Genomic DNA, 27889 nt, shown 5'->3' on the forward strand with positions numbered 1-27889 from the left:
CCGCTAAAATGCTACATTTACCTGCTCCTTTTCAATTTTTGCTATCATTTTGCTTCTTTTAATTGGATTATTTAGACCGTTTACGTTCAGTGACAATATATTACACCGTTGTTGGCAAGGCATACATTTTTGTTTTGAAACACTGCACTTGTAACATCCCAGACCTCAAGAACAAGATATAACATGATGAACACATAGAACTATGATACAGAACAGAGAACTGAACTTCCATCAGTAAAGGTAACATATAACCTTTCAAGGTGAGGCGATATGCCGCCCAGTGGGGTCCCTCAGTAACAAAACATGTCAGAGTCTTGTGGCTGTCTATGTTCAGTACGTCACAGCAGGCCTGCGCGGTATACCGGTTTGTACCAAATACCGCTTTTTAATTTCGTTATGATATGAATTTTTCATATCCTGCAATACCGGTGAACAGCCCAAACAACGTCCGGAACGTGCGCGGCTGCAAAGTGTTTCAGCAGGGACCCATTTCACTGCTGCACACCGACAACACGGCGTGCTGCTGGCTGCCGGCGAGAGCTCACAGTGAAGCATGCCGTTTACCCAGAGGAACTGACAGCAGACAGAGGAGCCACGGCTGTGGTTTGGAGGTTCTTCGGCTTTAAAAGGTCGGATGTGGATCAAACAACCATCTTTTGTGGAGCAGGAGTGTTAGCCAGCGGTGCTAACACTAGCAATTAGCTTCACCACCTCAGCCGAAGACACGTTTTATAGAACCAGGAACGTCATAAACTAAGATCCACAGCCTCCACATCCACAGCTCAGCCTGCGTTGGCGAAAGGGACTGCATATGAGAAAAACAAACAAACAAGCGGCGGGTCGGGATAACGATCGCAATCACGCAATCTGGACATGAAAAAAAAACATGATGCAGTCCTTATGACAGTCAGATGGGCCATTTAAAGCCAATCAACTGCATTGATTATTTTCTTATTAGAAGAAAATGTGTGTAACAACACTCTGCATGAAAAAAAAAAATACCGTCAAATACCGTGAAACCGGTATGAATTAAAAAAAAAACCGTGATATGAAATTTTTGCCGTCCCGCCCAGCCCTACGTCACAGCCTCCCATAGTGTAAAAAAAGAGTACTTGTGGATAAGACTTTCATAGAAAAAAAACACATTTCAAACAATTTTCTGACCTGATTCTGCTCGGCGGAGTTATGTTCAAAGATCCAAATGGCCAAAAAAAAAGTGGATATACATCCCTCCTTCTTATATGGCCGATGCCGATGTGTCTCGTCCCTCACTGATCTCCTTTGGCTCCTGATTCCATCCTGCGACATCCCTTCAGCTTCTCCCGACTCTGCTGCTGAGCCGGTTCTCGACCCGCCGCCCCGCGGGTCGGTGGTCTGACACGGGAGAGGCCGAGCCAGCGTCTCCTCCGTGATGGCCGCGCTCCCGGAGCCCTGCGGAACCTCTCCGACGGTGAATCCTGTCTTCCGGAGATCCTCTGCTGCTTGCGCTGCGCTGTTGTACGTGACGGTGCCCGTCTCCAAGAAGACGCGCATTTTCGTGAGCGGAGTCTGAAAGCGAACTCCTTTCTCCTTCAGCGCTTTTTTCACTGGGATTTATTCCGTTCTCTTATTTTGCACCTCTGTAGCGTAGTCATGGTCAAAATAGATTTACTTATTTTGGACTCGCAGCTCTTTCTTCCAGGCGGCGTGTAGAATCTTTTCTTTTTCTGTGAATTTGAGGAACCGGATTACAGGAGATCGTGGGGGAGCAGTAGCGGGTGGTTTTGGACCCAGGGCGCGATTCTATCCCAGGGTCACAGTCCGGGCCGAGTTCATCTCCAAGTTCCGACATTATGAAGTTTTCCACAAACAGCAGCGCTGACGGGCCTTCCGTGCCCTCAGGGACGCCGTACATCCTGATGTTGTTGCGCCTTGAGCGCCCTTCCAGACCAGACACCTTTTCTTGGAGTGCCCGTTGGTTAATCAGCAACTGTGACAAGTCATCTTTGACGCCGACGTCCCATATCTCCCTCTCGGCCAAATTATCCTCCACCTCTCCAATGCGTTTCATTGCTCCGTCGATTTGGCTTTCTGTATCCTGAAGCTTTTTATTTATTTCCATCGTGAATTCCTCCATCTGCTTCTTAATGTCCTCCTGAAAACACGATCTGAATTCTGAAAAGTCTCTCTTTAATTCGGCCTGGAGCGCCGTCATCCCCGCCGTCATGGTTTCACTCACAACTTTGCGGATTGAATCCAGAGTGTCGTTCGCCATGCCGGCGCCATCTTGTCCTGTTGAATTTTCGCCTGGCGAAGCTTCTTTATCCATCTCGCGGTCGACGCTATTTCGTTAGCCGTATCCTCCTTTCTTGAATCTGTCCCCGTTCATTGTTGGATCTTGGTGTATGTTTTTTCAGTCCTATAAGTTCTCGAATTCGGGGAAATTTGAGGCTAATGCGGGAGCTCTGTACTACGCTGTCATACCGGGAAGAGCGCCACCGGAAGTATCGATGTCAAAATTTTTAACAGGACACAGCCTCTGGGGCTTCCGTAGCTTCTTCCTGTTTGTGTTTTGTAGACTAATAGTAGCATTTTCAGAGTTTTTCATGACTGTTGGTCTGTTTCTGAGCGAGGAAAATATCAGCCTGGTAGCATTGAAATAATAAGAGTTTGTGTTTTATATTCAGTAAGTGAAATTTGCTCAGCTGAATTTGTTCCACCAAGTTCTTTGACTGTTGTTCTTATGGGTTTTCCCATACAAGTTAGCATGAAGCAAGCAGGACTTTTTCAAAATGAATGTGGGGATCTGCAGTGTTTTACGGAATCTCGTCTGTGCAGAAAGCAGAAAGCAGCCTTTACAGGATTAATCTGTCAGTCAGGAGACAAATCTCGTCTCTCCAGAGCGTATTTCACTGACAAGCTCTCTCCTTCATCCTACAATCCCTAATCTGGACCAATCAGAAATTTTTCATTTGTGTCGAGGATACATGATGGAAGTGTCTGTTGTTGCTAAAACTTGCTGACCATTATAAGAGTAAATTCCTGTAATCTCAACATGAAGCCAGTAGTAATGAACCCCTCTGCTGTAAACCCAGGTAAATGTCCTCCTAACTTCTTCTGGAGCTGTTGCATTCTGGGTGTTTTTCCAAACTCGTCCTGACAGCATGGCTGACAGCAGCCAGGCAGCTCGTGTTGAGTTGTGTCCTCTACTCATCAGGAAATGGTTTGAAAATCAAACGGTCTTATGAAATGTCTGCAGTTTGGCGGCGGCCTGGCTGACCCTGCTGCCGTCTGGCTGAGAGTCCTCCCTGGTCCAGCCAAAGCGGCACTGCTCGCCTTCTCATACGGCCGAGTCAGCGTTTTCCACCAAGAACATGATAAAGAACAACCAGTGAACACCGACATGTCTGCATGGGAGACACCGCCACCTTCAAACCGAGGCTGGAGTCACTGGCTGGCCAGCCACAGGCCCGTTGCTCCCACCAAGAGGAGGAAATAAGATCATCAGAAAGAAAAGGTGCTGTTCAAAGCTCTGAGTTTTTTTGTTTGTTTTTTTTTCCCAAAAATAACCACTTTTTATTGATTGGTCCCTGAAGATTTGGACTTTATTTACTTGAAGTATCGGCCTTGTAGGTAGGAGTGGGACGAGACACAAATTTCACGGGACGAGATGTCTCGCGAGATTGAGTCCACGAGATCGAGACGACACGAGACCGGGGGGGGGGGGGCAGCGCGGTACTCACATGGAGTGTCGGGTCGGGGCGCCCCTTGTACGGCCACGTTGCCCTCCGCTCTACACTGCGCCCGAGGCGGCCGCCTAGTTCCCCTATTCCCATTCAAACCGCGGCGAACAGACGACGCCATGACTGCATTTGCACTTCATGCCACTAGGTGTGCTGTTTGCATGTTCAACCTTATTTTACACAGACACCACAGAGGAAGAAGGGCTGCAGGCTGCAAGCTCTCTGCATGCTGTTAGAAAAAGAGTGTGAGCCGGCAAGACGTGGTAAAATGTTCATTGATGCGATGCGTTTTTTCAATAAAAGAGAAGAACTGAACGATCGTTTCCACACATTTTCTTTACGTCGTATCAATTAAACTGTATCACAAGTAGTTTGTGGACTCAAAAGACCAAGATTCCTTGCAGATAGAACATGCGCAGAACAGTATTTCATGTCCTTTTCAACCGGGTTTTTAAATATGAATATGAGCACATTCAGGGTTTTGCACGTGTTTATATGGCTGTGCACCATGTAATGTATTATTCCGTCAATATTCCAGTTAATAAAGACTTTTTGCCTTTATATAAACGTACTCAATCTCGCGGCATTCGATCTCGCGAGATCTCGTCCCATCCCTACTTGTAGGACATGATTACTTTGTTTGTGACATTTCACAACGTTCACCCACAAACTGAAGGATTGAATTTGAAAGCAGAAGCAGTGTGTGAGGAGTCGTCCAATCAATGAAGCTGGTGGTAACTTCAACTGTACCACTCAGATTGCCTCAGTTAGTGGGAATCACATTACTTTGTTAAATGATCTGGCATTTCGTGCCAAGGACCCGTCAGCTTTTCCACATCCTATCGTAGTTCATGTGAAATGCCCAGGAGCGCTGGAGGCATCTTGCTGGGTCGCCCCGAGCCATGCCTCTGGGTGCAGTTCCATAACTTGTAGAGGCTCATGCACAGCCATGCTACATGCTGAACATGATTACGGTGTGACCGATTCGTTCATTAGCGCTGAGCTTGAACGTGTGGCGGTGCGTGGCAGCGTGCGCTCCGCTCTGCCCCTACGGTTGAATTAAAGCCTCTCTTCGTCTGAACAGCAGCTCGTGGTCCACACTGCCTGCCATTTTCAGATGTTGTGCATTTCAGCGTGAGAAAGATGCTTCTGTGGACATGTACCAAATACAAACAAAGATAACAGCAACCACGTGATTAAAAAGAAAGTACTTGGTTAATTAGTCAAAAGATGAATCATTAGGAAATCAGTCGTAGTGGCAGCACTGAAGCTGGACCAAGTGACCTTCAGGGAGTTTGACTTGTGTTGAATATGAAACACTGATGGCCCTGCCTCCCTCCTCCCACCCCGCCACACTCTGAACCTTTGGCTGAGCCCTCTTCTCAAATGCAAACCAACCGTGAGCATTCGACGGCCAGCCGGCCGGGAGCGCCCACCGTGACATTCTCAGCGTATTGGTGTGAAGTCAGCGGAGAACCATGAGAGCTGGAGACGCCTCGGCTGTTTTCTGGACTATTTCCGTCATTTAAGAAGAAAAAATGACCAGATGATGTTCCTGCACATGCAACTGCCATACCTGAGGATGAAGAACAAATAAGTCAAAGCCTCTTTTCACTGTTCACTGTAGCTTAGCTTAGCATTAGTGCTGCCACGATTAGGAATTTTTGGAGATGATTAATTGTAACTTAATTGATGATTAGGTGTAACGATAACCGATTATGGATCAGTTATCTTTTTGTAACATAAAAGATCCGAGTGGATCGGACCACGGAGCCGAGATCGGTTCAGACGCATTAAGAGCGGATTTATGCCGGCGCATCGGTTTTTTAAATTCCAGTACATGTTGTGCCCAGTATGTATACATAAACGCTGCCTCCGGCGCAAAACGGCGTCTCACGTCGCCGCCATGTTACTGCTTTATCTCTGATCTGAAAAGAGCCTGATTGTGACTGTGGAACCTGAACGCCTCACAGCTGAGCGACCGTCACCTGCTGCATCCGAGAGCAACACGATGGTCACTGAACAACAAGATGTAGATAAAACAACAAGCAGAACAGTAAACAGCCACGCTAAACCCAAAAGTTAAACCTACCAGAACAATGTTTCCCTCCTTCTCTCCAAGCCGCCGCTACGCCGCTCAGACACTTCCTCTCAGAACTGAACTGTCCGTCAACAACACCTTTACCGTTCTGTCTCGAGTTTAAATCTTCTTTCCACCGTCTCAGAAGCTGAGATGCGTCCCGTCAACTGATGTTGAAGCATGAAAGAATCGTTCAAATCCAGCTAGTTCGTCGGTGGCTAACAGCTAAGCTAACCTCTGACTGCAACGTTTCGCAGCAGGACGCTTTTACAAAGTGTCCCTGAACGCAGCACAGTGCTGCGCAGCGCCGCAGGTCGTTCACTGAATGGGAGGGTTTCAGGTGTTTCACAGGTGATGAAGGCGGTTCAGGAGGAGCTGGTCCTGACAGGGTCATCGATGGCGTTACTGCCTCTGTGAAGCAGCTGCCTCACATTCTTAAAATCGGCCAGATATGATTGTTCGTGAGCCACTTTTTATTTATTTATATTTATCATTATTTTGTTTATTTATATTTATATGTTGTTTTTATTTATTTATATAAATTATGTTTATTTTATTTTGTAATAATTTATTTTTTTAATGTATTTTTTTATACATTAGTTTTTTTCATTGGGATTGTATTTTAAGAACAGGCAGAGTTTGAAGTTGTTGAAATGACTGTAGTTGTTGAAGTCTGTTTTGGTTTCCTCTGAATACAAAAAAAATAAACAAAAGCTGTTTTGAAGTTTAATTTCTGTTTTTCTCTCTTAGTTACAGAGCTCCTGACAGTTACATTAAATTGTCAATTTGTATCGGATCGAATCGGATCGGATCGAATCTAATTGCTAAATATTTTTTATGAATCGCGCTTGAATCGAATCGTAGCCTGTGAATCGAGATCGAATCGAACCGTTTTGTGGGTCAAAGATTCACACCCCTAATAGATAGATAGATAGATAGATAGATAATGTTGATGTCAAAACGATGAATTTTGAAGAGACTACAAAGACCCAGTTTTGTTGATTACTCTGCTTTTTGTGTTCTTCCTCCTCGGCCTCCATGAGTGATGAGCTGTGTGCAGCAGTTTGTTGGCTTTGGAGGTGAAGCTCAGTATGAGATCCAGCTCTCCAGCTAGTGGCACATGCTAATGTCGCTCCAAACACTCCCATATGGCCCACATGCTGCTTCTGTAGGATTCAATCCTCTGAGTCCACTTCTGGTCCTGCTGAGGACATTTCCACACACCGTCTTTAAACACACCGGTTTGTTTTCACTGAGTTTGCGTGCCGTGGCCTGGACAGTAGCCGTGTCTCATTGACTAGCTTATTTGAAAGGTAGACGTTGACACAGCAGATCCTGGGTCAGTCAGGGGCGGAGTGAAGATATGGAAAGACTCAAATAAAACTTGGAAACATTTAAAAGCTTTCAAATGGGGAGAATTAAAATGGTTATAAACTGAGGCCATTCTGCAAAACGTTATTACCAGTCTTTTTAAGAGGGTTTAGGTATGCCAAAGCACTAAGAAGCTTATTCAGAAGAGAAAAATAAAGCAAACTTAAGTAGCTGAGCTTATCTCTTAAAGTGCAACAATTTAAACCCCGGTTTCAATAACCTGATGATTAAAAACAGCTTTAAAACGTATCAGCTCAGGTGTCTGACAGGCTGAGGCACCTTATGACAGATTACACTCACATTTTTATCCAGGAAAACTAACTTACCAACGGGATACAGTCAGGTCGGCCTGCCCAACTCGGCACCGCCCCGGGACGCAGTCACGTCGGTACCTAATGAAGTCGGCATCTAGCCAAGTCGGCCTCATGTGTGTGTGTGTGTGTGTGTGTGTGTGTGTGTGTGTGTGTGTGTGTGTGTGTGTGGGTTTACTTGGGTAAAAATAAATGAATTGTACTGGCTGACCAAACTTCAGTGGTGGAGAACATGACAATAAAATTATAATGCAGGCGACTGGTTTGAAACGCCATCTGGTCACATGGCCAGACAGCCGCTCGCGCGACTCGGTTCAATCAGAACGTCAAACATGAAGCTGCAGGTCCATTCCCCACCTCTGACCTGTCAGTCTCCATCATCACAGTTTGTCCTCCAGCCTGCTACGTGAGGAGAAGCGCCGCAGCCGCAGCGTGATTTAGAAAAAAGAGGCTTTTGGCCGACTTGGTAAGCAGCTTACCGTCAAGTCGGCACCGACCAACTCCACTTGAGAGCCCCCCCACGAGGCCGACTTCACTAGATGCTGACTTCACTAGATGCCGACTTGACTGTATCCCGGGGCGGTGCCGAGTTGGGCAAGGCCGACTTAGATTGGTGCCGACCTGACTGTAATCCCTTATCAACTAGGAGTGTGAACGTCTACACGTGTCAACAGTTACACGGATAACCAATAATAACCGTTTAGAAAAGTCAGTAATCATGTACACATCATTTTCTCCTCCTCCTCCTTCTTCTTTTTTCACCAATATATATCATGTTGTTTGAAAGCTTCAGATAATAAGATGAGTGAACTAACTGTCCCTCCAGTGCAGTTATCCACATACAGAATAATACATGTGGCACAATGTTGCCATGATTCTGTGAATCTTTATGTGGTTGTCTTTCCAGCACAGTGTTGGTCTACATCAGGACCACTCAACCCTGGTCTGGGCTGCAGTCCTGCATGTTTTAGCTCTATGCCTGCTTCGGTACACCTCACTTGAATCGATGCTTGTAAAAGCCCCATAAACCCTTGATGCAATCAGGTGTGCTGCGCCTGGGAGAGAGCTGGAACGGGCAGGCCTGCAGCTGAGTAGCCCTGCTCGACTTCAGCGTTGCTGTCCTCCATGTCTTCCAGGTCATTCTGTCCGGCATCGTCGGCCTCACCACATGGAGAAAGCCCATGCTTCTACTGGTAAGAGAAATACTGTAAATCCTCTTCTAGCAGCCGGGGCTTTTATTTCTCTCAACTGTAGCTGCACCAGGCTTTTAAAGGAAGGAGGCATGTATAAGAGAGAGGCTTGTATTTTAAAATTTTCAAAAAGAGCAGGAAGCTCTTTTGTGTCAGTTTGAACCCAATAAAATGTACTGAGCTCATTTATTTTTTCAGTCGATGTGAAAAAATTAAATCTCAACATTGAGTTTAATGTTTTCTGCCCCTCCACCATTTTTACCGGATGCGTGTAATACACACAGTCACCACACCAGGAGGACCGGCGCTGTAGCACAGACTACTGTCAGTACAGCGCCGTAGCGCTTCACAGAGAAAAAGGGAAGACAAAAAAACATGCTTGTATAGGGGGGCGGCTTTTATGAGCTTTCTTCAAAGATGCACCCGGTCATTAAAGGACAGGCTTTTGAAGGGGCTGTATCCTGCTTTTTTAGCTCGTCCACACCCCATTATTGGCATTAATATGGTAACAGTTTATTTTTGGCGCTAAGGAAAAGTCATTTTGTGTGAAATAAAAGATTTTCTGGGGCTAATTCTGAAACCCGGAAGAGAAAACGCTCCGTTTCACTGAAAATCCCGCCTCTCCCCCTGTGGACTGACTGACAGCTACTTCAACCAATCAGAGCTTCAAAACAAATACGTCATGCGTTAGCTTGTCTAGAGCTTTAGCTCTTTAGCAAAGACACGCGAAAACATCTTTTCCTGTTAGAAACTCACCACGACTCTTGCCTGTTGCTTTCAGACGATGGTTAAAGTTTATCTCCGTAATCGGAGATATAAAAAGCGGCAACGCTGATTGCCGAGGGCCTGGGGGGGGGGGGGGGGTCTCCTCAGTGGAAAATGCAAATCAGCTGCTGCTGGTCAGAGGAGAGTGGGCTGTTGTCTGAGTGGGGGTGGGGTGGGAGAAGAGTGGTGGGAGGAGTTCAACTTCTGTGACGTACTTAGGTTTGAAGAGTTTCAAGAGCTGTTTTCTCCCTGAAGGGAGGGGCTGCTGTAGAGAGCAGCAGACTGAAGAGATCACTCAGACATGCGTGGAAGAAGGAAAATAGCCTTTTGGGGGTGGTTTTAAAGGGAAATCAACTTTGTGGCATGCTTAAAACCTTAAAAAAGTGGATTTTGCATGATATAGGTCCTTTAATGGAATACAGGTCATTATTAGAGGATTTACGGTAGTTTGGATTCCTTGATGAAGCTGTGATGTGATGAAGGAAATATTCTGTGGACGGTCACCAGTCTGGTTAATCCAGGACTGCAAAGTTCAATTTTAATTCAGGTTGAACAAATAATTCAAACCTCCAGTTGAGGTGGTCCATCAGAGGGAAGAACTCAGGCCTGTTCTGCACAGACAATGTGACATCTGTAGCTTTTAGCTATAGCTGTGTTAGCTCACTCGTTCTAATGAGCGACTTGGAAATACGTAGATGTTAAAGAGCTGATGACACCGAACAAGGAACCCAAAGTGTCATAAAAACTGTTGTAATTTTACCCCCTCTAATAAGTTTGTTAATAGAAAAAATAGATTCTGTGAAAAAACCTATTTATTTCCAGATTTTGTATCAATAATTAAGCTAGCTGCGCACTGAGCTAGCGCTCTTGCTAGTGTGAGCCTGTGGCGTCAGCGGAGGAAGCTTCAGAGGATGAGGCTGTTTCAGAGGCGGGTACACTTCCTCCCAGGAGAGAAAACACCTTTTGTATTGTTCTTTCCTTTTTGAACCATTTTGAAGGAGTCTAAAGAAAGAGAGACAGAGTCCCAGAGCTCCATGGAGAGCAGCTACAGAACACTGATTGGTGTGTGTGTGTGTGTGTGTGTGTGTGTGTGTGTGTGTGTGTGTGTGGACTGTTATTTCTGCTGCTTGAAGGACAGGTGCTTTGGATTAAGCTTGTAGCATATTGTCCACTTCACTCTGATGGGAAACCGGCGTTGTTTGTTTGTTGATGATGTCTTTGGAGTTATTGATGTCGGAATGTGGGAATTAATTCATCTTCTTTCTTTACCGCTGAGTGCTTGCAGAATTTGTGAATGATAATCAGAAAACTCTCTCATAATAAGATGAAACTCAGAAATTCTATTTATTCATTGTGGCAGTTCTGCCTTTCTGTGATATTAGAACTAGCAGTGGATATTAAAGTCTTCACACCCCTGTTGGTATGCCAGGTTTTCATGATGGGAAAAAATAACGCCAAGACAAATAATCTCACAACTTTTTTCATCTTTAATGTGACCTACGACCTTTATAGCGCAGTTGAGAAAACAAGCAGAAATCTCAGGGAGGTGAAGTAAAAATAAAAAACTGAGAAAAAGTGGTTGCCTCAGTGTGCACACCCTTTTATACCTGGGGATGAGGCAGAGTTCAGAATTAACCAGCTGCTGTCAAACTCAGGTTGAACTGGAGTCAACATTAAAGTTCCTCTGATCTGCCCCAAATAAAGTTCAGCTGTTCCAGTAGGGTTCTCCTAACATCTTCCAGCACCAGCCGTGGTCCAGAGAGCTTCCAGCATCAGAGGGTCTCATTATTCAGAGATATCAGTCAGCTGAAGGCTACAGAAGAATTTCCAAGGGATTAAAAATACCACGGAGCACAGTGCAGACCGTCATCATCGAGTGGAGAAAATACGGCACAACAGTGACTTTACCAAGAACAGGACGTCCGTCCAAAACTGATGATAAGACGAGAAGACAGCTTGTCATCGAGGCTGCAGAGAGGCCAGCAGCAGCACTGAGGAGCTGCTGCTGGTGCTAGGAAATACCTTCAAGGGCTGCTGGGCAAGCCCCAAAGGTCACCTGGACGTTGGTAACGGCTGGTCTGGGCCATGGGGCAGGGTGGCGAGACGGACGCCTTATCTTACAAAGAAAAACATCCAAGCACGGCTTCATTTTGCAAGAAGACGTGAAATCTTCCAAACACGTGGGAAAATGTGTTCTGGTCTGATGAAACCAAGGCTGCACTTTTTGGACTTAATTCCAAAAGGTCCATTTGGCGCAGAAACAACACTGCACATCACCAAAACAACACCACAGCTACAGTGAAGCATGGCGGTGGCAGCATCATGCTTTGGGACTGGAACTGGGTTCTTAGTCAGGGTGGATGGAACTATGAGCAGTCCAGAATACCAGTCAGTGTTGGCACACAACCTTCAGCCTTCTGTTCGAAAGCTGAAGACGAAGAGGAGCTTCATCTTTCATCACGACAACGACCCAAAGCTCACATCAAACCAACAAAAGGACGGCTTCACCGGAATCAGATGAAGGCTTTAGACCGGCCCGCCAGAGTCCAGGCCTCGACCCATCCAACAGCTGAGGCTGATCTGCAGAGGGCTGTGCTCAGGACATCCTCGCAGTCTGGCACATCTGGAGCGGTTTGGCAAAGACGAGTGGGCAGATACTGACAGATGAAGATGCTCCACACTGAGAGGCCGCGGCCGAACAGACGGAGCGCTGCAATAAAAGCCAGAGCTGCTGCTGCAGTGTTAGTTTCAGGGTGTTCACATTTATGCAACCAGGTTTTTTCAGTTTTTTTTAAATTATTTTACAGTTTTCCCTTTTAAAGGTTTTAGTTTTTTTCAATTCCACGGTACAAAAAAAGTAGAAAAAGTTGTGAAATTATTTGTCTTGCTGTTATTTTTCTACATCATGAAAACCTGGCATTTGAACAGGAGTGTGAAGACATTTTATGTCCACTGTATCCTCTCAACAGGATCAACACTCTGTGCTAAGGATGAAAACGAGGGAGGACCCAAAAGTTACCGGACTGTGGTTATAGAACAAAAAACCAAGAATGATTCCAGACTTTTGTTATATGTCGCTACAGCATAGCCTTAAGCATCACTGTGAAAAATGTCACCTCCCAAAAACACACAGGCAGCTCACAGCCAGTGTTTGTTACTACAGTCCCCCCCCCTTCTTCGAAAAATCCCAGAATGCTCCGGGGCCTCTGAACCAGGAGCAGAACCAGGCTGGGTGGACATGTGCCAGGAGCTGAAAGGCAGCTGGAGGACGATGGAGGCTGTCTGGAAGATCCTCCCTGCTGCGGCGCTCCGGGAGGCGGTCAGGCTGAAGCGGCGGCGCTGTGGGAGAGGGGGGACTGTTTTACCCACAAGGCTCTGCGGTAAAACAGCTCCTGGTGAAAAACGGCATGGCCCTGCTGCTCCATCCACCGTATCCCCTCCATTTAGCCCCGTCAGACTTCTGTCTCTTCCCAAGAATGAACACGGAACTGAAGGGGCGGAGCTTTGATGACGTGGAAGAGGTGCAAAAACAATCGAAGGACGCTCTTAAAGGGACCGTTCCGCAGCAGCATGCTGACTGTTCTGAGCAGTGGAAACCCGGCTGCAGCGCTGGATTCAGCCGAAGGAGAGGACTGTGAAGGTGACAGCTTTGATTAAATGTGAAAATTAAAAAACTAAGAAGTTATAACCACAGTCCGGTTTCTTTTGGGTCCCCCCTCGTATGACATTCAGATCTTGAACTTACCAGGTGCATCACCTGCACTTTGGTGTTGCATTGATGTTTGTTTCCCATTCAAAACAAGTTGGAGTTAAAGGATACGGAGCCAGACCGACCCCAGGAAACAGAAACGTCCTCACGATGTGCTGAAAGTTACTTAGAAATTAGGGCTGTCAATCGAGTCAAATATTTATTGGTGATTATTTGGATGACTGTTCATAGTTAACTCTTGATTAATCGCAAATCGATGGCACATTTTTTGATTTACTCTCAGGATTGTGGAAGGCCACTCGCTGCCACGCACAACGTGTTATGCCTGATTTTTTCAAAGTGCTTCTCCCTCTTCTTCTTTTGTTTTGGCAGATCACTGCTACGGTGCATAACGCAGGAGTGTGCAGTATCACATCACATACCTCTGTTTCCCACTACGGTGCGAGACGAGGGTCACAAAGCGTGTGCGAGTTCATCGCTGGTCAAATAAATTAGTGACATCATTAGGAATTTGAATTAACTCGTTTTTATTATGCTAATTTTGAGAGTCCTAATAGAATTTATCGATATGGTTATAGAAACACACAACAGGAACAAACCAATACAGAGGTAGGTTTGATCAGCAGCAGGGTTGTCCCTGTGTCATGCTAATGTCGTCTCTGCAGGTCAACGTGTTTGTGCTGCTCTCAGTGGTGTGTGTGCTCCTGAACCTGGCTGGATTCATCCTCTGCTGTCAGGGAGCTCAGCTGGTTTCCAGTATGACCAGCTGCCAGCTGGTGAGGCTGATTCTGGATCTGCTCTACCTCCCTTCTCCAGGAGGTGGTGCTGTGTGCACAGTTGGGTTATTAATCCTCTAATCACATTGTTCAATCGGATCAGTGGTGAACATGTTTTATTATTGTTTCGTCAAAGTTTAATTTTGGTAACACTTTACTTGAAGCCCCCTGTATAACACATTATAAACACATTTATAAAGCATTATAATGCCATCATAGCACTAACCCTAACCCTGTGCTGTACAGCGAGTTACAAAACATTGTGATTATTTCGGAGTGTTTATAACTACTTATAATGTGTTATACCGGGGGCTTCAAGTAAAGTGTTACTTTAAATTTTATTTCAATTATTCACTTGTATTTTTTTCATTAATTTTCCTTAAAGATTACAGTTTTATGTTACACAGACTTTTATGGCAGAACTGAACAAACGCATTGTCTTGACATTATCATCCAACTGTGAATGCTTCAAACCTTCAGGGTCAAACTCTGTCTCCAGCCTCTCTTGACGGTGTTTCCTCCGTGTTGGTGTGTGTGGCTGTGTGTTTGTCAGAGTGAGGCTGGAGATGTGTGTTACTGCTGCTCCCTCGCTCCTGCCTCCAAATGTTCGGAGGAGAAGGTTCTGGAGCTGCACCCGGCTCACTCCTGCAGCACCATGAGGATCCTGCTCAAGGTATTCAACCGTCAGCCGGACACTCAGTCTCTGTTAGCAGTGAAGGTGCCACACCGAGGCTCATGAGCCCCCGGGGGGGGGGTCAATCCTCACCTTGTAAAGACTCAGGGTGCTTTCACACAGCCCTGGTTGATCCAGACCTTAGACCACCTCAGAGCTTTCTGGGAGAACGCTCTTCTGATGAAAGATCCAGATGTTCTGGGTGACTCTGGCTGTCTGGGAGTGGATTTTCCAGCAGCTGCAGTGAGGACGTGGCGGGGAGCACAATGTGTTCGAGTAGCAAAATAAAGAAAGCAAGTCAGAAGAAGCAAACGCACAAAGTTGCGTTTGAGACTGTCTGGAGGTCAGAGGTCAGACGTGAGGAAGAGCGAGCGCTCACTGATAGATGGTCAGAAAACTATAAATTACGATTGTTTGTGGTTAGCCGTTAGCCGCTAGCCACTAGTCTGCAGCTAACCAGGCGTTTGGTCCACCAAAGGGAGCAGGAGACTCTGCTGACCCCACTAAAAAGAACCGAGTCCCGGACTCTGCTGGTGTGAAAACAGCCTGAGGTTGCACTTTTTGGGGAATATTTCAAGTTGTTCATCACATTTTGGAAGAGTATCAGATCCTTTATGCTCCATATTCCAGGTCTTCGTCATCAAACGTGACTTCCAGAGGTTTTCCTTCAGCCGTGTTGTGTGTCTGAGTTGGTGTGTGTTGTGTGTTTTTCAGCCATCAGCGTTCAGAATGCAGCGCTCTACCTGACTGTCTTCTTTCCTTCTTCCAGAAGGTTCTGTTCGCCCTGTGCGCTCTGAACGCTCTGACCACCGCCGTGTGCCTGATGGCAGCCGCGCTGAGATACCTGCAGATCTTCACTGCCAGAGCACCGTGCACGGTACGTGCACACCAGTTCATGTTGGAACAAACCTGCAAAGCATCAGCTGTCTACTGGCCCTGACGGTTTCAGCATTCTGCAGTTAAACACTGTTCTGAGCTTCATGCTGACACCTCCTCTGAGGGTTTGGTGCTGAGTTCTGCATGCTGTCCCGGTCTGCATGTCTGCTTCAGAAGCCAGATGAATTCTGTGAAATCATGTGGGCAGCACTGAGAAGAAATCCCAGAGGACGACGACATTGTTCCTAAGAATACACATTGGCTTTTGGAACGGAGGGTCATGTGTTCAGGCCCCGGACCCGACCAGGTGGGCCCTTTGCCGTACGCCTCAACAATGAGCGCTACACAGACCGATAGTCGTACCGGCTTGAACGTCGCCCGGGTTAACAAGGCTCGCGTCAGGCGTTGTGGAACCAGGACATCCCGATGAGGAGTTGGCTACTGGAGCAAGAAGAAGTATGGACGAAATCAGAAAACATGGTGTGCTGCTGTCGCAGCAAACAGAAGGCAGCCCGGAGGTCAGCCACAGCCGAAAGGCTCCTGAGACAGGTCCTGAACGGTCAGCTGGACGGCAGGAATGATATAGAAAGGAAATACTAACACAACAAAACAACACACATGAACAAAACAATATATTAGTGAAATAAAGGAGGACAGTGAGGAATACAAGTGAGGTCGAGCAACAGTGGACGATACGCAGGGTTCAGGACTCTGATGGCCCGACGGTAAAAACTGTTCTTCAGCCTGAGTCTCTGCGCTGGCGGTAGCAGGATGCTGTCTGCTGGAAGTTGTTTTGCTCTGTTGAGGCAGCGTGAGCTGGCAACGTTCTCAAGGGGGGGCAGAGGGCTTCCTGTGGTTTTTTCCAGCGGTTCTGGTCTCTGCAGGGCCTTCCTGGCAGCTGCAGAGCAAGCAGCAAACCAGACCTGGTGTTCAAGATGGCGCCGCCGCTGGCTGCTGCGGTGCACCGGGGCGCTCTCGTTTTCCTCAGTTTCTTCGTTAACTTAGTTTTTTGTTTGCATTCTGGGACCTCTTACACCAGACAAGAGCTCGTGAACATCAGAGCCACGACCCCCGATCATCTCTTTCCCATGTTCACCGCCGTCTTGCTCCTAGCGCCGTCCGGAGGGGGAGCTGCTCCTCGGAGAGGCTCTCGTCTCTCCATGTCACACGACAACAACACACCATATAAACAGAAAACAAACAAACCACAACTCATTCACTTCTCCAGGGTGGCTCTCCCGTCCAGCCACACTGCTCTGAGTTACACTTCCAGCATAACTGAGGAGATGGTTTCTGTCGTGAGGTCGATTGAGTGCTTTTCTTCATGCAGGGGTTAATTTTGTGTGGTACGTTCTTTATAAAAAAAAACGGTAATTTCCGCGTTTGCTTCTTTCTGGGGCCGTGTTGGCCTGATGCTTGTGCCTCACGAGGCGGCGTGATGACAGCAGATAGGAAAAAAATGCATCCGAGAGGTCATGCATTTTGTTTTATTTTGAAAGTTCCGGTTTAACTTCCTGTCTGGTGCTTTCTCAACAACAGTGAATTTACGAGGGCAGAAAATAGAGCTGAAGCGAATCACCAGCGCCGGCGCTTCAGGGAAACGGCGGTGCTTCAGGGACACGGCGCTTCAGGGACTTGGCACCGGCGCTTCAGGGACATGGCGCCGGCGCTTCAGGGACACGGCGGCGCTTCAGGGACACGGCGCCAGTGCTTCAGGGACACGGCGGTGCTTCAGGGACACGGCGCTTAAGGGACACGGCGGCGCTTCAGGGACTTGGCACCGGCGCTTCAGGGACACGGCGCCGGCGCTTCAGGGACACGGCGGTGCTTCAGGGACACGGCGGTGCTTCAGGGACACGGCGCCGGCGCTTCAGGGACACGGCGGTGCTTCAGGGACACGGCGGTGCTTCAGGGACACGGCGCCGGCGCTTCAGGGACACGGCGGCGCTTCAGGGACTTGGCACCGGCGCTTCAGGGACACGGCGCCGGTGCTTCAGGGACACGGCGGTGCTTCAGGGACACGGCGGTGCTTCAGGGACACGGCGCCGGCGCTTCAGGGACACGGCGGCGCTTCAGGGGCACGGCGGCGCTTCAGGGACACGGCGCCGGCGCTTCAGGGACACGGCGGTGCTTCAGGGACACGGCGGCGCTTCAGGGACACGGCGCCGGCGCTTCAGGGACACGGCGCCAGCACTTCAGGGACACGGCGGCGCTTCAGGGGCACGGCGATGCTTCAGGGACACGGCGCCGGCGCTTCAGGGACACGGCGGCGCTTCAGGGACACGGCGCCGGCGCTTCAGGGACACGGCGCCAGCACTTCAGGGACACGGCGGCGCTTCAGGGGCACGGCGATGCTTCAGGGGCACGGCGATGCTTCAGGGACACGGCGCCGGCGCTTCAGGGACACGGCGGTGCTTCAGGGACACGGCGGCGCTTCAGGGACACGGCGCCGGCGCTTCAGGGACACGGCGGTGCTTCAGGGACACGGCGGTGGTTCAGGGACACGGCGCCGGCGCTTCAGGGACACGGCGGCGCTTCAGGGGCACGGCGATGCTTCAGGGACACGGCGCCGGCGCTTCAGGGGCACGGCGATGCTTCAGGGACACGGCGATGCTTCAGGGACACGGCGCCGGCGCTTCAGGGGCACGGCGATGCTTCAGGGACACGGCGCCGGCGCTTCAGGGACACGGCGGCGCTTCAGGGACACGGCGATGCTTCAGGGACACGGCGCCGGCGCTTCAGGGACACGGCGGCGCTTCAGGGACACGGCGATGCTTCAGGGACACGGCGCCGGCGCTTCAGGGGCACGGCGATGCTTCAGGGACACGGCGCCGGCGCTTCGCAGCGCCTGCAGTGGAAATGGTCTGACAGAAGTGAAATGGGTCTCAGTGCTGCGCAGTTTGATTGAAGAGCGTGGCGCTGTGCGGCGCGGCGCTTTGGCGTGCGGTGGAAATTGGGGGTTAGGACCCGGGATGATGGCGGCTGCTTTCAGACAGGCTGGAAAAGCAGCAGGGAGGAGCTGAATGTTCCTGTCAGGACCGCTGACAGCCGGTCCTGACGGCCGGTCCTGACGGCGGCCTTCCGGGGTTCACGACCTGCAGTGCTCTCCTCACTGGAGGTTCTGAAGGGAGAGGAGTTGAGAGCTGGAGGGCTGGCAGGGGGCCCTCGGAGTGACTGGTCTTGATGAGCCAAAGCAGGTGAAGACGTGGTTGAAGTCGTCTGCTAGCTGGGCGTCCGTGATGGTGGTTGCTGACGGGGTTCTTCTATAGTTCCTCAGACACCGGATGCCCTGCCGTCCCCGCCGACAGCCTTTGTTTTTGAGCTGTGACTCTACTTTCCTCCTGTCCTCCAGCTTTGCAGCCGTGATGCCTGTCCTGAGGTCAGCCCAGGATGACCTCTACAAAGCTCTGTTGCCTGATTTAAAGCAGCGTTTTGGGCCCTCAGAAGAGCCTTCTTGGTTTCTGGTTAGAATAGACCCGGATCCGCTTCTTTCTCGGGACAGTGTCTGTACAGTGGCTGGTATTCCACAGCATCAGTGCCTCATCCGGCTCCAGATGGTCAGATTTAGACCATTCTGTGTTCTGGAGGCAGTCCTGCAGCTGGTGGAGGGACTCTCTGGTCAGACTTTGACGAGCTTAATTTCAGGCTTGCTTTTCCTCCCAGTGGTGGAGTATGCAAGAAGCAAGGAGAGATGGTCAGACTTGTCCAGGTGAGGGAGGGAAACAGTCCTATAGGCATGCTTTAGGTCGTCCAGAGTGTCCTCTCTGGTGGGACATCACAGATATTGCACAAATCTGGGGAGAACAGTCTTTGAGCAGGCTTTGTTGAAATCCCCTGCTAGGCTCCTTGTGGATGAGCCTTCCTCTGCCTGGTGGTAGCATCATGCATCAGGGAGAGGGCTGTGCTAGCATTAGCATCGGTGGGATGTATGCAGCTGTTATCATAACAACAGTGAGTTCTCTGGGCGGGAGGGACGGTCTGCACAGTACTGATAAGATCTGGACAGCAGTGTGTGTAAATGATTCTGCAGTTCGTACACCAGTCATTGTTTGTGTAGCAGAGTGGGGTGTGAGGTCAATTTGGAAGATCGTAGTCGTTCCCTTTAGCTCTCACAGTAACCCAGAACGACACACAGGTTCACTGGTTGACAAAAGGAGTACAGAGGTTCCAAATTGAAAATAATTTATTTTCTTATTAGTTGGGTTCGTTTAAATAATCGTTTTAAAATACACTTAATTTACAAGCGAGCGCTTCATTTCAGTCCAACGTCCCGTGCGCAGTTGGTTTGACCGACACCAACACGCCGCCGTATCAAGACGACACAGGACAAACATTTAACGAGACAGCAGCTCCAGGAGGCAGCCGAGGTGTGCCTGCGCTGGAAACGGGGCTGGAACAGGGCAGAACCTAATAAATGAAAAGGGTTTGTTACAGCCTGCACACCTGTTGATTAGTTACCTCAACAACATACCGCTTCCTACATCCGTTAGCGGGGCAAATGCTCAGACCAGCACCGGACCGTCGGGACCCACGCGCCCGATCTACAGCTGCTGCAGCACGCGCTTGACGCGCTCCCCCGGAGCCATCGCGATACTGCAGGACTTTCATCAGGACCAATACGATGTATTTCATAGAAGGGGAAGTAGCCTTTACCTGCTACCAGCCTGAGCCAACCCGGAAGTGCAAGAACCAGAGGACGACACAGACGTTCAAGGAGTTTTTATAGCGCAGGGTTTCCCCCAGAAAACTTGCTGAGCCCAGTGGTTGGACTGCTAGAGAAGCCCACCGTGTTTATGTTAAAAAAAAAAGTGAAAAGTTGACAGAAATTTGGAAATTATGACTATTTTGTGTTATTGTAAGCATTTATTAACATTACTTAAATGCAGTCTTACAGAAAGGCACAATCTTAAATAAAGTTTTAACAAACTAAATACAATTAAAATAAATATCAATTGTTTTCAATTAAGTTAAATCCTAATGAATCTTAAAACAGCCATTGCTGTTCACATTTAAAGGTGAAATAAATTAAAAATAAAAAAGTGCAAACATGATCAAGGTGTAAAAACAGATCACTCTGAGGCTGAAGAGGTCTCTGCTGGACTGTCTGACCTCGTCTACATTTTGAATGAAAAACTAAAGAAAAATGATTGAAAAAATATTAGATTGCTGACAGTTATTAATATTCTAATGTTCTTTAAAGGTGCCTTAAGGAGTTTGCACGTTTTATGCGAAACAGCGCCCCCTGCAGGCCTTGGGCGTAATGCAGCTTAGTGTAAAACTCGTCCCTGTGGCTCCCGTGCACGGAAGAGGGGGACTCCTTCCTCGCTCTTTTAGTAGCTCTCAAGTAAGATTTAAGTGTCTTCCACCTGGTGGAGTCTGTGTGGAGCTGTGGCAGTGCTAGAAGCCAGTCTGTTCTGACTTTCTGGAAGATCCTGCTCAGTTGTTGCTCACTAAGCATCTGGCGGAGTAATGGCGGACAAAATGAAACCTATCCAGCCGGAGCGTGCATTACGTCATTCCTTTCAAATTCTCCCCCAAAAAACTCTGGTGCCGGACCAGCACTGTGACTTTCAAGTGACAATTTAGCGCTGTTAGAGGTACTGGTAATGAATATGTCAGGGCTCATTGTACACAGCATTAAAAATGTGGAACATATTTATGGTGGAAAATAAGTATTTTTAAGGTTGTAAAACTCCTTAATGCACCTTTAAGTATTTGTTGTTTCTATGGAGTTCACAGCAGTGCAGAAGTCCAGCAGTACCTCCTTCAGTCCAGCAGAGGGCGCAGTGTTACTGTTAGATGTACAGTGCAGTGTGAAGCAGTAGAAGAAGAATGTGTATGAATGGAATGAAGCATGTTGTTTGTGGCTGGTTCATTAAACAGAAGCACCGCAGTTCCACCGTCTGGACAGTGAATCATTCTGAGGACAGAACACGAACCATTTTGGATTAAATCCGCTAGTTCGATGTTTACCATCGCGGCTCACAGAGGGCTGCTCTGACGACGTGCTAACATCCATGCTAACTAGCATCTGCCTCATCAACTTGCTGCGACTCTCTGATGAAAACATGCCTCACCTCTGACCCCCTGTATGTTCACGTATCGACCATAAGGTGTCGCCATTGCAACCGTATCACCAGATGCCATTAAAAGCTCTGGAGACCGTCTTTGGTATCGCTGTTTTGCCTCATAAAAAACATATTTACAATAAAAAAAAACAAACGGCGACGCTTAGCCTGGCGGCGGGGCAAGTAAAGCCTGGCGGCCCGCCGGGCCTATAAAGCACTGAGGGAAACCCTGATAGCGCCCCCAGCCAGTAGGCGGAGGCCAACACTGAACTCACTCATCCTGCCACATGTGTATAGAAGCGAAGCCCGCCTCCTCTGCACTGCCCGGAATCTGTGTTCCGGTTGTAGCGGTGCAGGCTACAACCTGGTAGCTGAACAGCTGTGTCATTATGTGATGATGATCACACAGCAATCCCAAATCCGATGGTCGTTAACCAGTAGTAATTCCAGTTCGTCCGTCTTCCGGACGGAAGGCCTAGCGTTGGTCAGGAAGATGCTGGGAATGGGCTGCTTGTGTGGTTGTTATGCTAGCTTAGCTAGCAGACCCGCTCTGCATCCCTGCTTCTGTTTATGAGTCTCAGAGCGAGCAGGGGTCGGCTCGGCACTCTGGGATGTCGTCTGTGGTGCTGTGGTGCCACTGGAAGCTGCTCATATGATGTGATGGGATTATTCATAGATTCACCTTCCAGTTATTCAGTTTCAGCAGGAAGGAACCGACCCCAGAGAACTGGTAGCTATCTTCTGAATGACTGTGATGTGCGCTGTTGCTTTGTGACAGGACGAGTCAAGGACCAGTGTGGAGAACCGGGAGGAACCGCCGGAGGTCCCAGACCCAGACGACTTTGTGGCCCCGGCCCCTCCTCCCTCCTACTTCTCCACTTTCTACTCCTACACTCCTCGCCTGGCTTGTCGGTAACATCCCACTCTTGTGTGTGTGTGTGTGTGTGTGTGTGTGTGTGTGTGTGTGTGTGTGTGTGTGGTGCTGAGGTCCTGCTCTGGTGGGTTTCAGGATGGTGGGGAACAGCGGGATCCCCCTGCCTCACATCTACGGCGCTCGGATCAAAGGTGTGGAGGTCTTCTGTCCGTTAGACCCGCCTCCCCCGTACGAGGCTGTGGCTGTGGCCCCGCCCACTGGAACTGCACAGGTAACTTCAGAAAGTGTTCCTTTGCTTTTTGAACTCAGACTTAAACCAAAATGCAAATCAGTACGATCAACATGCAAAGTTTAAATAGTATTTTTAAAGCACCTTACACCACCTTACTCCACCTTACACCACCTTACTCCACCTTACACCACCTTACTCTACCTTACTCCACCTTACTCCACCTTACTCCACCTTACTCCACCTTACACCACCTTACTCTACCTTACTTCACCTTACTCCACCTTACTCCACCTTACTCCACCTTACTCCACCTTACACCACCTTACTCCACCTTACTCCACCTTACTCCACCTTACTCCACCTTACACCACCTTACTCTACCTTACTCCACCTTACTCCACCTTACTCCGCCTTACTCCACATGGAGTCAGAGACTGGACGGCGCTGCTGAATCCAGGAGGACCCCCGAGGCCTGGAACTGGATAAGAGGGAAAGATGGCGAGATGAACCTTAGTTCTGTACATACAAACTGGAGTTGTTTAGATTTGTTTACAACTGCACAATATCGTGTGAACATGTGGAATATGATGAAGTTGTTACAATTGCAGTGTGACTTATGAGAGACAAAAACACAAGTCAGGATTACTATTGTAACAGTAGTACTAGTTGGGTGTAACTAACCAGTCTCACCAGGGTCTAAACCAGTCTCACGTTCCCTGTTAGTGGAGAACAGTCCAACGCTTGGTGAGTTCCACTTCACAATGACAGGAAGAGCCACATCCAAGGATCAAAAAGCCACGTCAGCAGGAACACTTGGCCGCCACGAGCCGGCTCTCCCTGTGGGAACTGCTCTGGCACCTCCTGCTTTTTGATGGCTTTTTGATCCTTCGATGTGGGTATTGGATGTTCATCTTCGTAACCAGCACTATCTCTGTGGGTGTCATTTTTTTTAAATGTGTCTGTGCAGTTTATTGACTTTGTCATTTTTGGTAATTTGTCTGACCTCAGACATGTTTCCTGGTCATTTTAAAATTATTTTAAATGATGAAACCAGTCAACAAAATGAAGTGTATTAAGACTCCATCTGTGCATAAAAATATATATTTGCAAATCAGTTGATGTACAGTATGAAAATAACAATGTTGACATTGCAGTGAGGATGCATTTGAGATTTATGAAGTGATCCCAGTGGTTGTTTTTTATATGCATCTACTTAGGAGAACAATATCTGTTGGTTTCAGGAGATTGAGTTGACCTTGGACCCCAGCAGGACTTCAAGGACTCCTGTTGAAGGTATGAAGACACAAGTGATGTTTTTCCTCTTAACTCATCAGAAAAGTCATAACTTTAGATGCATTTAAAGATTCTGTGACCTTTATTTTCAGTTTGTTTAATTTATCAATTGATGATTCGGCCTGTTCAGGTCTGTCATACACTCACACTCATTCACACAACAGTTATTTCTAGGGATGCGCGAGTACCAGTACCAGGTATCGGTATCGGGCCGATACTGACCTTATTTCAAAGTATCAAGGACTCATGAAGGCTACCGATGCCAGCCGCCGATACTCAAAGCAAGAAAATCCCACGCCTAGTAAGCCCTCCTCACCAGCAGAGGGCGGTAGCGCAGCTGAATGGGACGCAAGCTGCTGTTAAACATGACAGAGGAAGAAGCTCCTCTCCGGGAGCTGGCGCTGAACGGCGCTGAGCTGCCCTGCAGCGGGTTGACTCTGGCAGGCTATTAGAGACACAAATCCTCACTTATTTACGTGTCAAATAACGCCGCTTTTTATCAACTGAACGCCGTTCAAAAGCGGCGTTCTAAACTAATCTACCTATATATTTCAAACAGTAATATTAAATAAGCAAACTCCATTCTCTTTGATTTCATCTGGAGGAATAAAACGCACTATATTAAAAAAAATCTATGGATTTTCAAACTTTCACTAATAAGTTTAATTTGAATGTCAGAATTTACCAAAGTATGCGAAGCAATCCCACCCCCATTAATACACCTGATTCCAAACAGCTAACAATATTCCAGTGTGGTTCCTGTGCTGCCTGCGCTGTCTGTCCAAGGATGTAAACTAAGATCAACTGGATTTAGTAACAGGTTTATGAACGAGAGATTTAAATCAATGAATGTTTTGTAATTATAAAAGACAGATCCATCCACAATTTTCTGACGTGGAAACTCGTTCAAAACTGGAAAAAGCTCAAAAGTGTTTTATGAAGTATTCCTATTTTTCAGTTTAATGGTCCTGATGTTAACTCAAACTCTGTATATTATGGTTGGACTGTATTTAATAATGCAAAAAACTTAATAAAGAATCTTTCCTGCGTGGAAAAAACAAAAAAAAACAAAAAAAAAAGTGTTTTATGGAGTGGCCAATTCCTCCAAAGGTGAAGGAAACACTATTTTTTAAGAAATCGCCAACCGGGTAACTCTTGTGAATAATTTTAAAATGTGTCTAAATGTGTTTATGTGATTTGGCTTTGAAGTTAATCCCTATGCATTCTGTGATGAACCAAATGAATCTTTAGAACATCTATTTTTTTCCTGTCCTCTCTCAAAAACAACTTAGGGTGATGTTAGAGACTGGATTTCTCTCAAGATCAACAGTGTACAGAGTTTAGACCTCTCTGACATTTTATATTACAACACGTATCCAGACAGCTCTGTGTACTGTTATCAATATAATTCCTCTGCTGGGAAAATATAATCTACATTGTAAAAAATAGAAGAACAAAAAACCCTCCTTTAACTATTTCAAAAAACTAGTGCTGGGCAACGATTAAATTTCTTGATGGTGATGCGTTGCCAGCGTCACGGCGTTGCTTTTACATTCACAGTCTCTGGTGGACGAGCTTCAACGGACCGAGCGCGCGTCAGGCGCTTTTCGAGCGTCGCTTTCCGAGCTTTTCGAGCGTTGGCGACGCGCGTCACAGGCGTCAACGCCTGAAGTTGGGAAAATTGAACTTTGGAAGCGTCAACGCAGAGCGTCATCCAATCACAGACGAGCACTCTGAGCGCTGACGCCGGCCAGAAGGTCGTCAAACCGGGCCGGGAGAGGCGGAAGTCCCGCTGAAAGCGAACCTCATCCTCACGCAGCTCCTGGAGCAAATGGTGAAATTCGGCAAATTGCAAACGCCGCTGCAGGATGGGATGAACCCGAAAACGTCGCACAGGCGCCTGACGACGCCGTTTCTGGCTTTCTTCATTAAATAAAGCCAGGCCAGTGTCTTGATGGGATCCGCCATTGTCAACATGAAGACAGGACACAGAAGCTCCTCCCACTCCCGCCAGTGAGCGATGCAAGTTGCGAGCGTTGCAAGCGTCGTGTGTAGATGAACACGCGTCGAATTCCACACTTTACATGCGTCAACTTTGAGGCGTCAGTGACGCCCGTGACGCAACGCGTCCGGTTGGAACGCCCCATTATGAGCTTCTTCCAGGGGGCAAGCAGCATTTCACTCAGAATGACAAAAGTGCTTTTGGACAACATCGTCTACCCTCGCTTTAAGTCACAAAATGTATGCATTTTGCCGTATGTACGCATGCCTTTGCTTTTGAAATGATATTCTCTCTTCCTGTAGGCCTGTAAATGACGACTTATTCTTATTATCAAAATGATATGATGCACCAACAGATATAACGTTATTATAACATAACACCAAACTTAGCCAGTACCCTCTCACGGTGGAACAGAGTGACGTGGACATCCTGGACAGGTTTGCCATACTTATGTAGGACAGATCCAGCACTGCTGCCACTGTGGATGAGGCCAGGCTGGAATTACTATCCTTATGAGGATGAACCAAACCAACCAAAGCCGCCCTTCTCCAACATGCCGAGCGTGCTGCCTACCAGGCAGGCTGTGTGTAGGGCCAGGCAACCCAGTCAGCCTGAAGAGAGCCCTGCTGACTGGGGAGGGCAGGAGTCAGGTGAGCAGGTCTTCTGGACAGCAACTGACCAAATGTGGTTGCAAAGCAAGCTGCAAGTGTGCTTACAGTGCTTCCATCCATCAAAGTCACCCTGTGCTCAAGTGCGTTAGGCGCCGCCCAGGCCACACAGTGCCTGTGAGCAGTGAAAGCTGCAGTGGGGGGGTTAGACTTCTGGTAGCTCTGTGTGTTCGACCCCCTACCCCATTCTATATACGCCGAGCAGCTGGCTGGAAGGCAGCAGGTACCATTTTTAAGGTCTTTGGTATGACCCGGCCGGGATGCGAACCCACAACCTCCCGGTTGTGAGGCGGAAGCTGCACTAGGCCATCACTCCGGTCCATTCATCTATCCATCCATCCATTTTCTAGATCGCTTCTCCTTTTCAGGAGCGGGTGGCTGGCGCCAATCCCAGCCTCTGCGGGCGAGGGCGAGGGCGGGGTCACCCTGGACAGGCCTCCAGTCTGTCTCAGGGCTGGCACAGATAGACGAACAACCATTCACACTCACACTCACACCTAGGGGCAATGTAGGCTGATCAATTAACCTACCATGCATGTTTTTGGACCGTGGGAGGAAGCCGGAGAACCCAGAGTGAACCCACGCACACACAGGGAGAACATGCAAACTCCACACAGGAAGGCCCCGAGCCCCGGCCGGTAATTGAACCCAGGACCTTCTTGCTGTGAGGCAAGAGCTAACCACTGCGCCACCGTGCAGCCCTGCACTTTGTATACTTGCAAATGTGAACTGTAGATCAAGTATGAGCAGTGGGTCAAATGTCTTCTTTCATTCCTGTCTCACACTTTCCCTGTGGTAATCTTTTATTCGATGGCAGTTTAAAGCGGAACGGTCGTTTTTACAATCTGGACCTTATTTCACATTCGTCACAACAACATTTACTCACCCGTTTGACTTTCGTGTGATTTGCAGTTGGTTCGGAGATAATTAGCTCCTCCCATATCCATATAACGGCAGCGGGCGGGGCGCCGACATGCAGCCGTTACAGACGCTCTTTTCTCTTATGTTTGTTGTGGGGTGGTAGATACATGTAAATTTATTAAGTCAGCATCACTTAGCGCTATTGGGAAGTCTGTAAACCGGCTAGATTGAGCAACTCTCCGGGAACTCTGAAGCGATGATGTCATCACACTGCGCCGTGGCGCACATTCATTGTTTGTTTACATAGAAGCAGCGTCTCTGCTCTGCAGTCAGACCACGGCATCTCCATCGGCTTTTTTAGGCAGTCAGAGTTTATTTTCAGCTGGTTGTAACTTTGGTACAATGGTTCCAGTGTGCA

The 27889-nt window shown here is 48.1% G+C and overlaps 2 protein-coding genes across 3 annotated transcripts in view; one reads left to right on the forward strand and one right to left on the reverse strand.

The window, feature by feature from the left end:
- fam189a2 (family with sequence similarity 189 member A2) overlaps nt 1-27889 on the forward strand; it is a 39023-nt gene that overhangs the window by 6324 nt on the left and 4810 nt on the right. The window contains exons 2-8 of one of the 2 annotated variants that reach the window (XM_030105252.1): nt 8621-8677; nt 13814-13924; nt 14478-14597; nt 15367-15474; nt 22320-22453; nt 22551-22686; nt 23889-23940. In XM_030105252.1, coding sequence (XP_029961112.1) covers nt 8621-8677; nt 13814-13924; nt 14478-14597; nt 15367-15474; nt 22320-22453; nt 22551-22686; nt 23889-23940 — 718 coding nt within the window. The remainder of the gene's footprint in view (nt 1-8620; nt 8678-13813; nt 13925-14477; nt 14598-15366; nt 15475-22319; nt 22454-22550; nt 22687-23888; nt 23941-27889) is intronic. The other variant, XM_030105253.1, reaches the window with a different exon arrangement.
- Nucleotides 22490-27889, reverse strand: part of apba1a (amyloid beta (A4) precursor protein-binding, family A, member 1a) — a 56442-nt gene continuing 51042 nt past the window's right edge. The window contains exon 14 of the mRNA XM_030105398.1: nt 22490-22523. The gene's annotated coding sequence lies outside the window, so the exon portion shown is untranslated. The remainder of the gene's footprint in view (nt 22524-27889) is intronic.

The sequence above is a fragment of the Salarias fasciatus genome, chromosome 12 (genome assembly GCF_902148845.1).
Source record: "Salarias fasciatus chromosome 12, fSalaFa1.1, whole genome shotgun sequence".
Lineage (NCBI taxonomy): Eukaryota > Metazoa > Chordata > Actinopteri > Blenniiformes > Blenniidae > Salarias > Salarias fasciatus.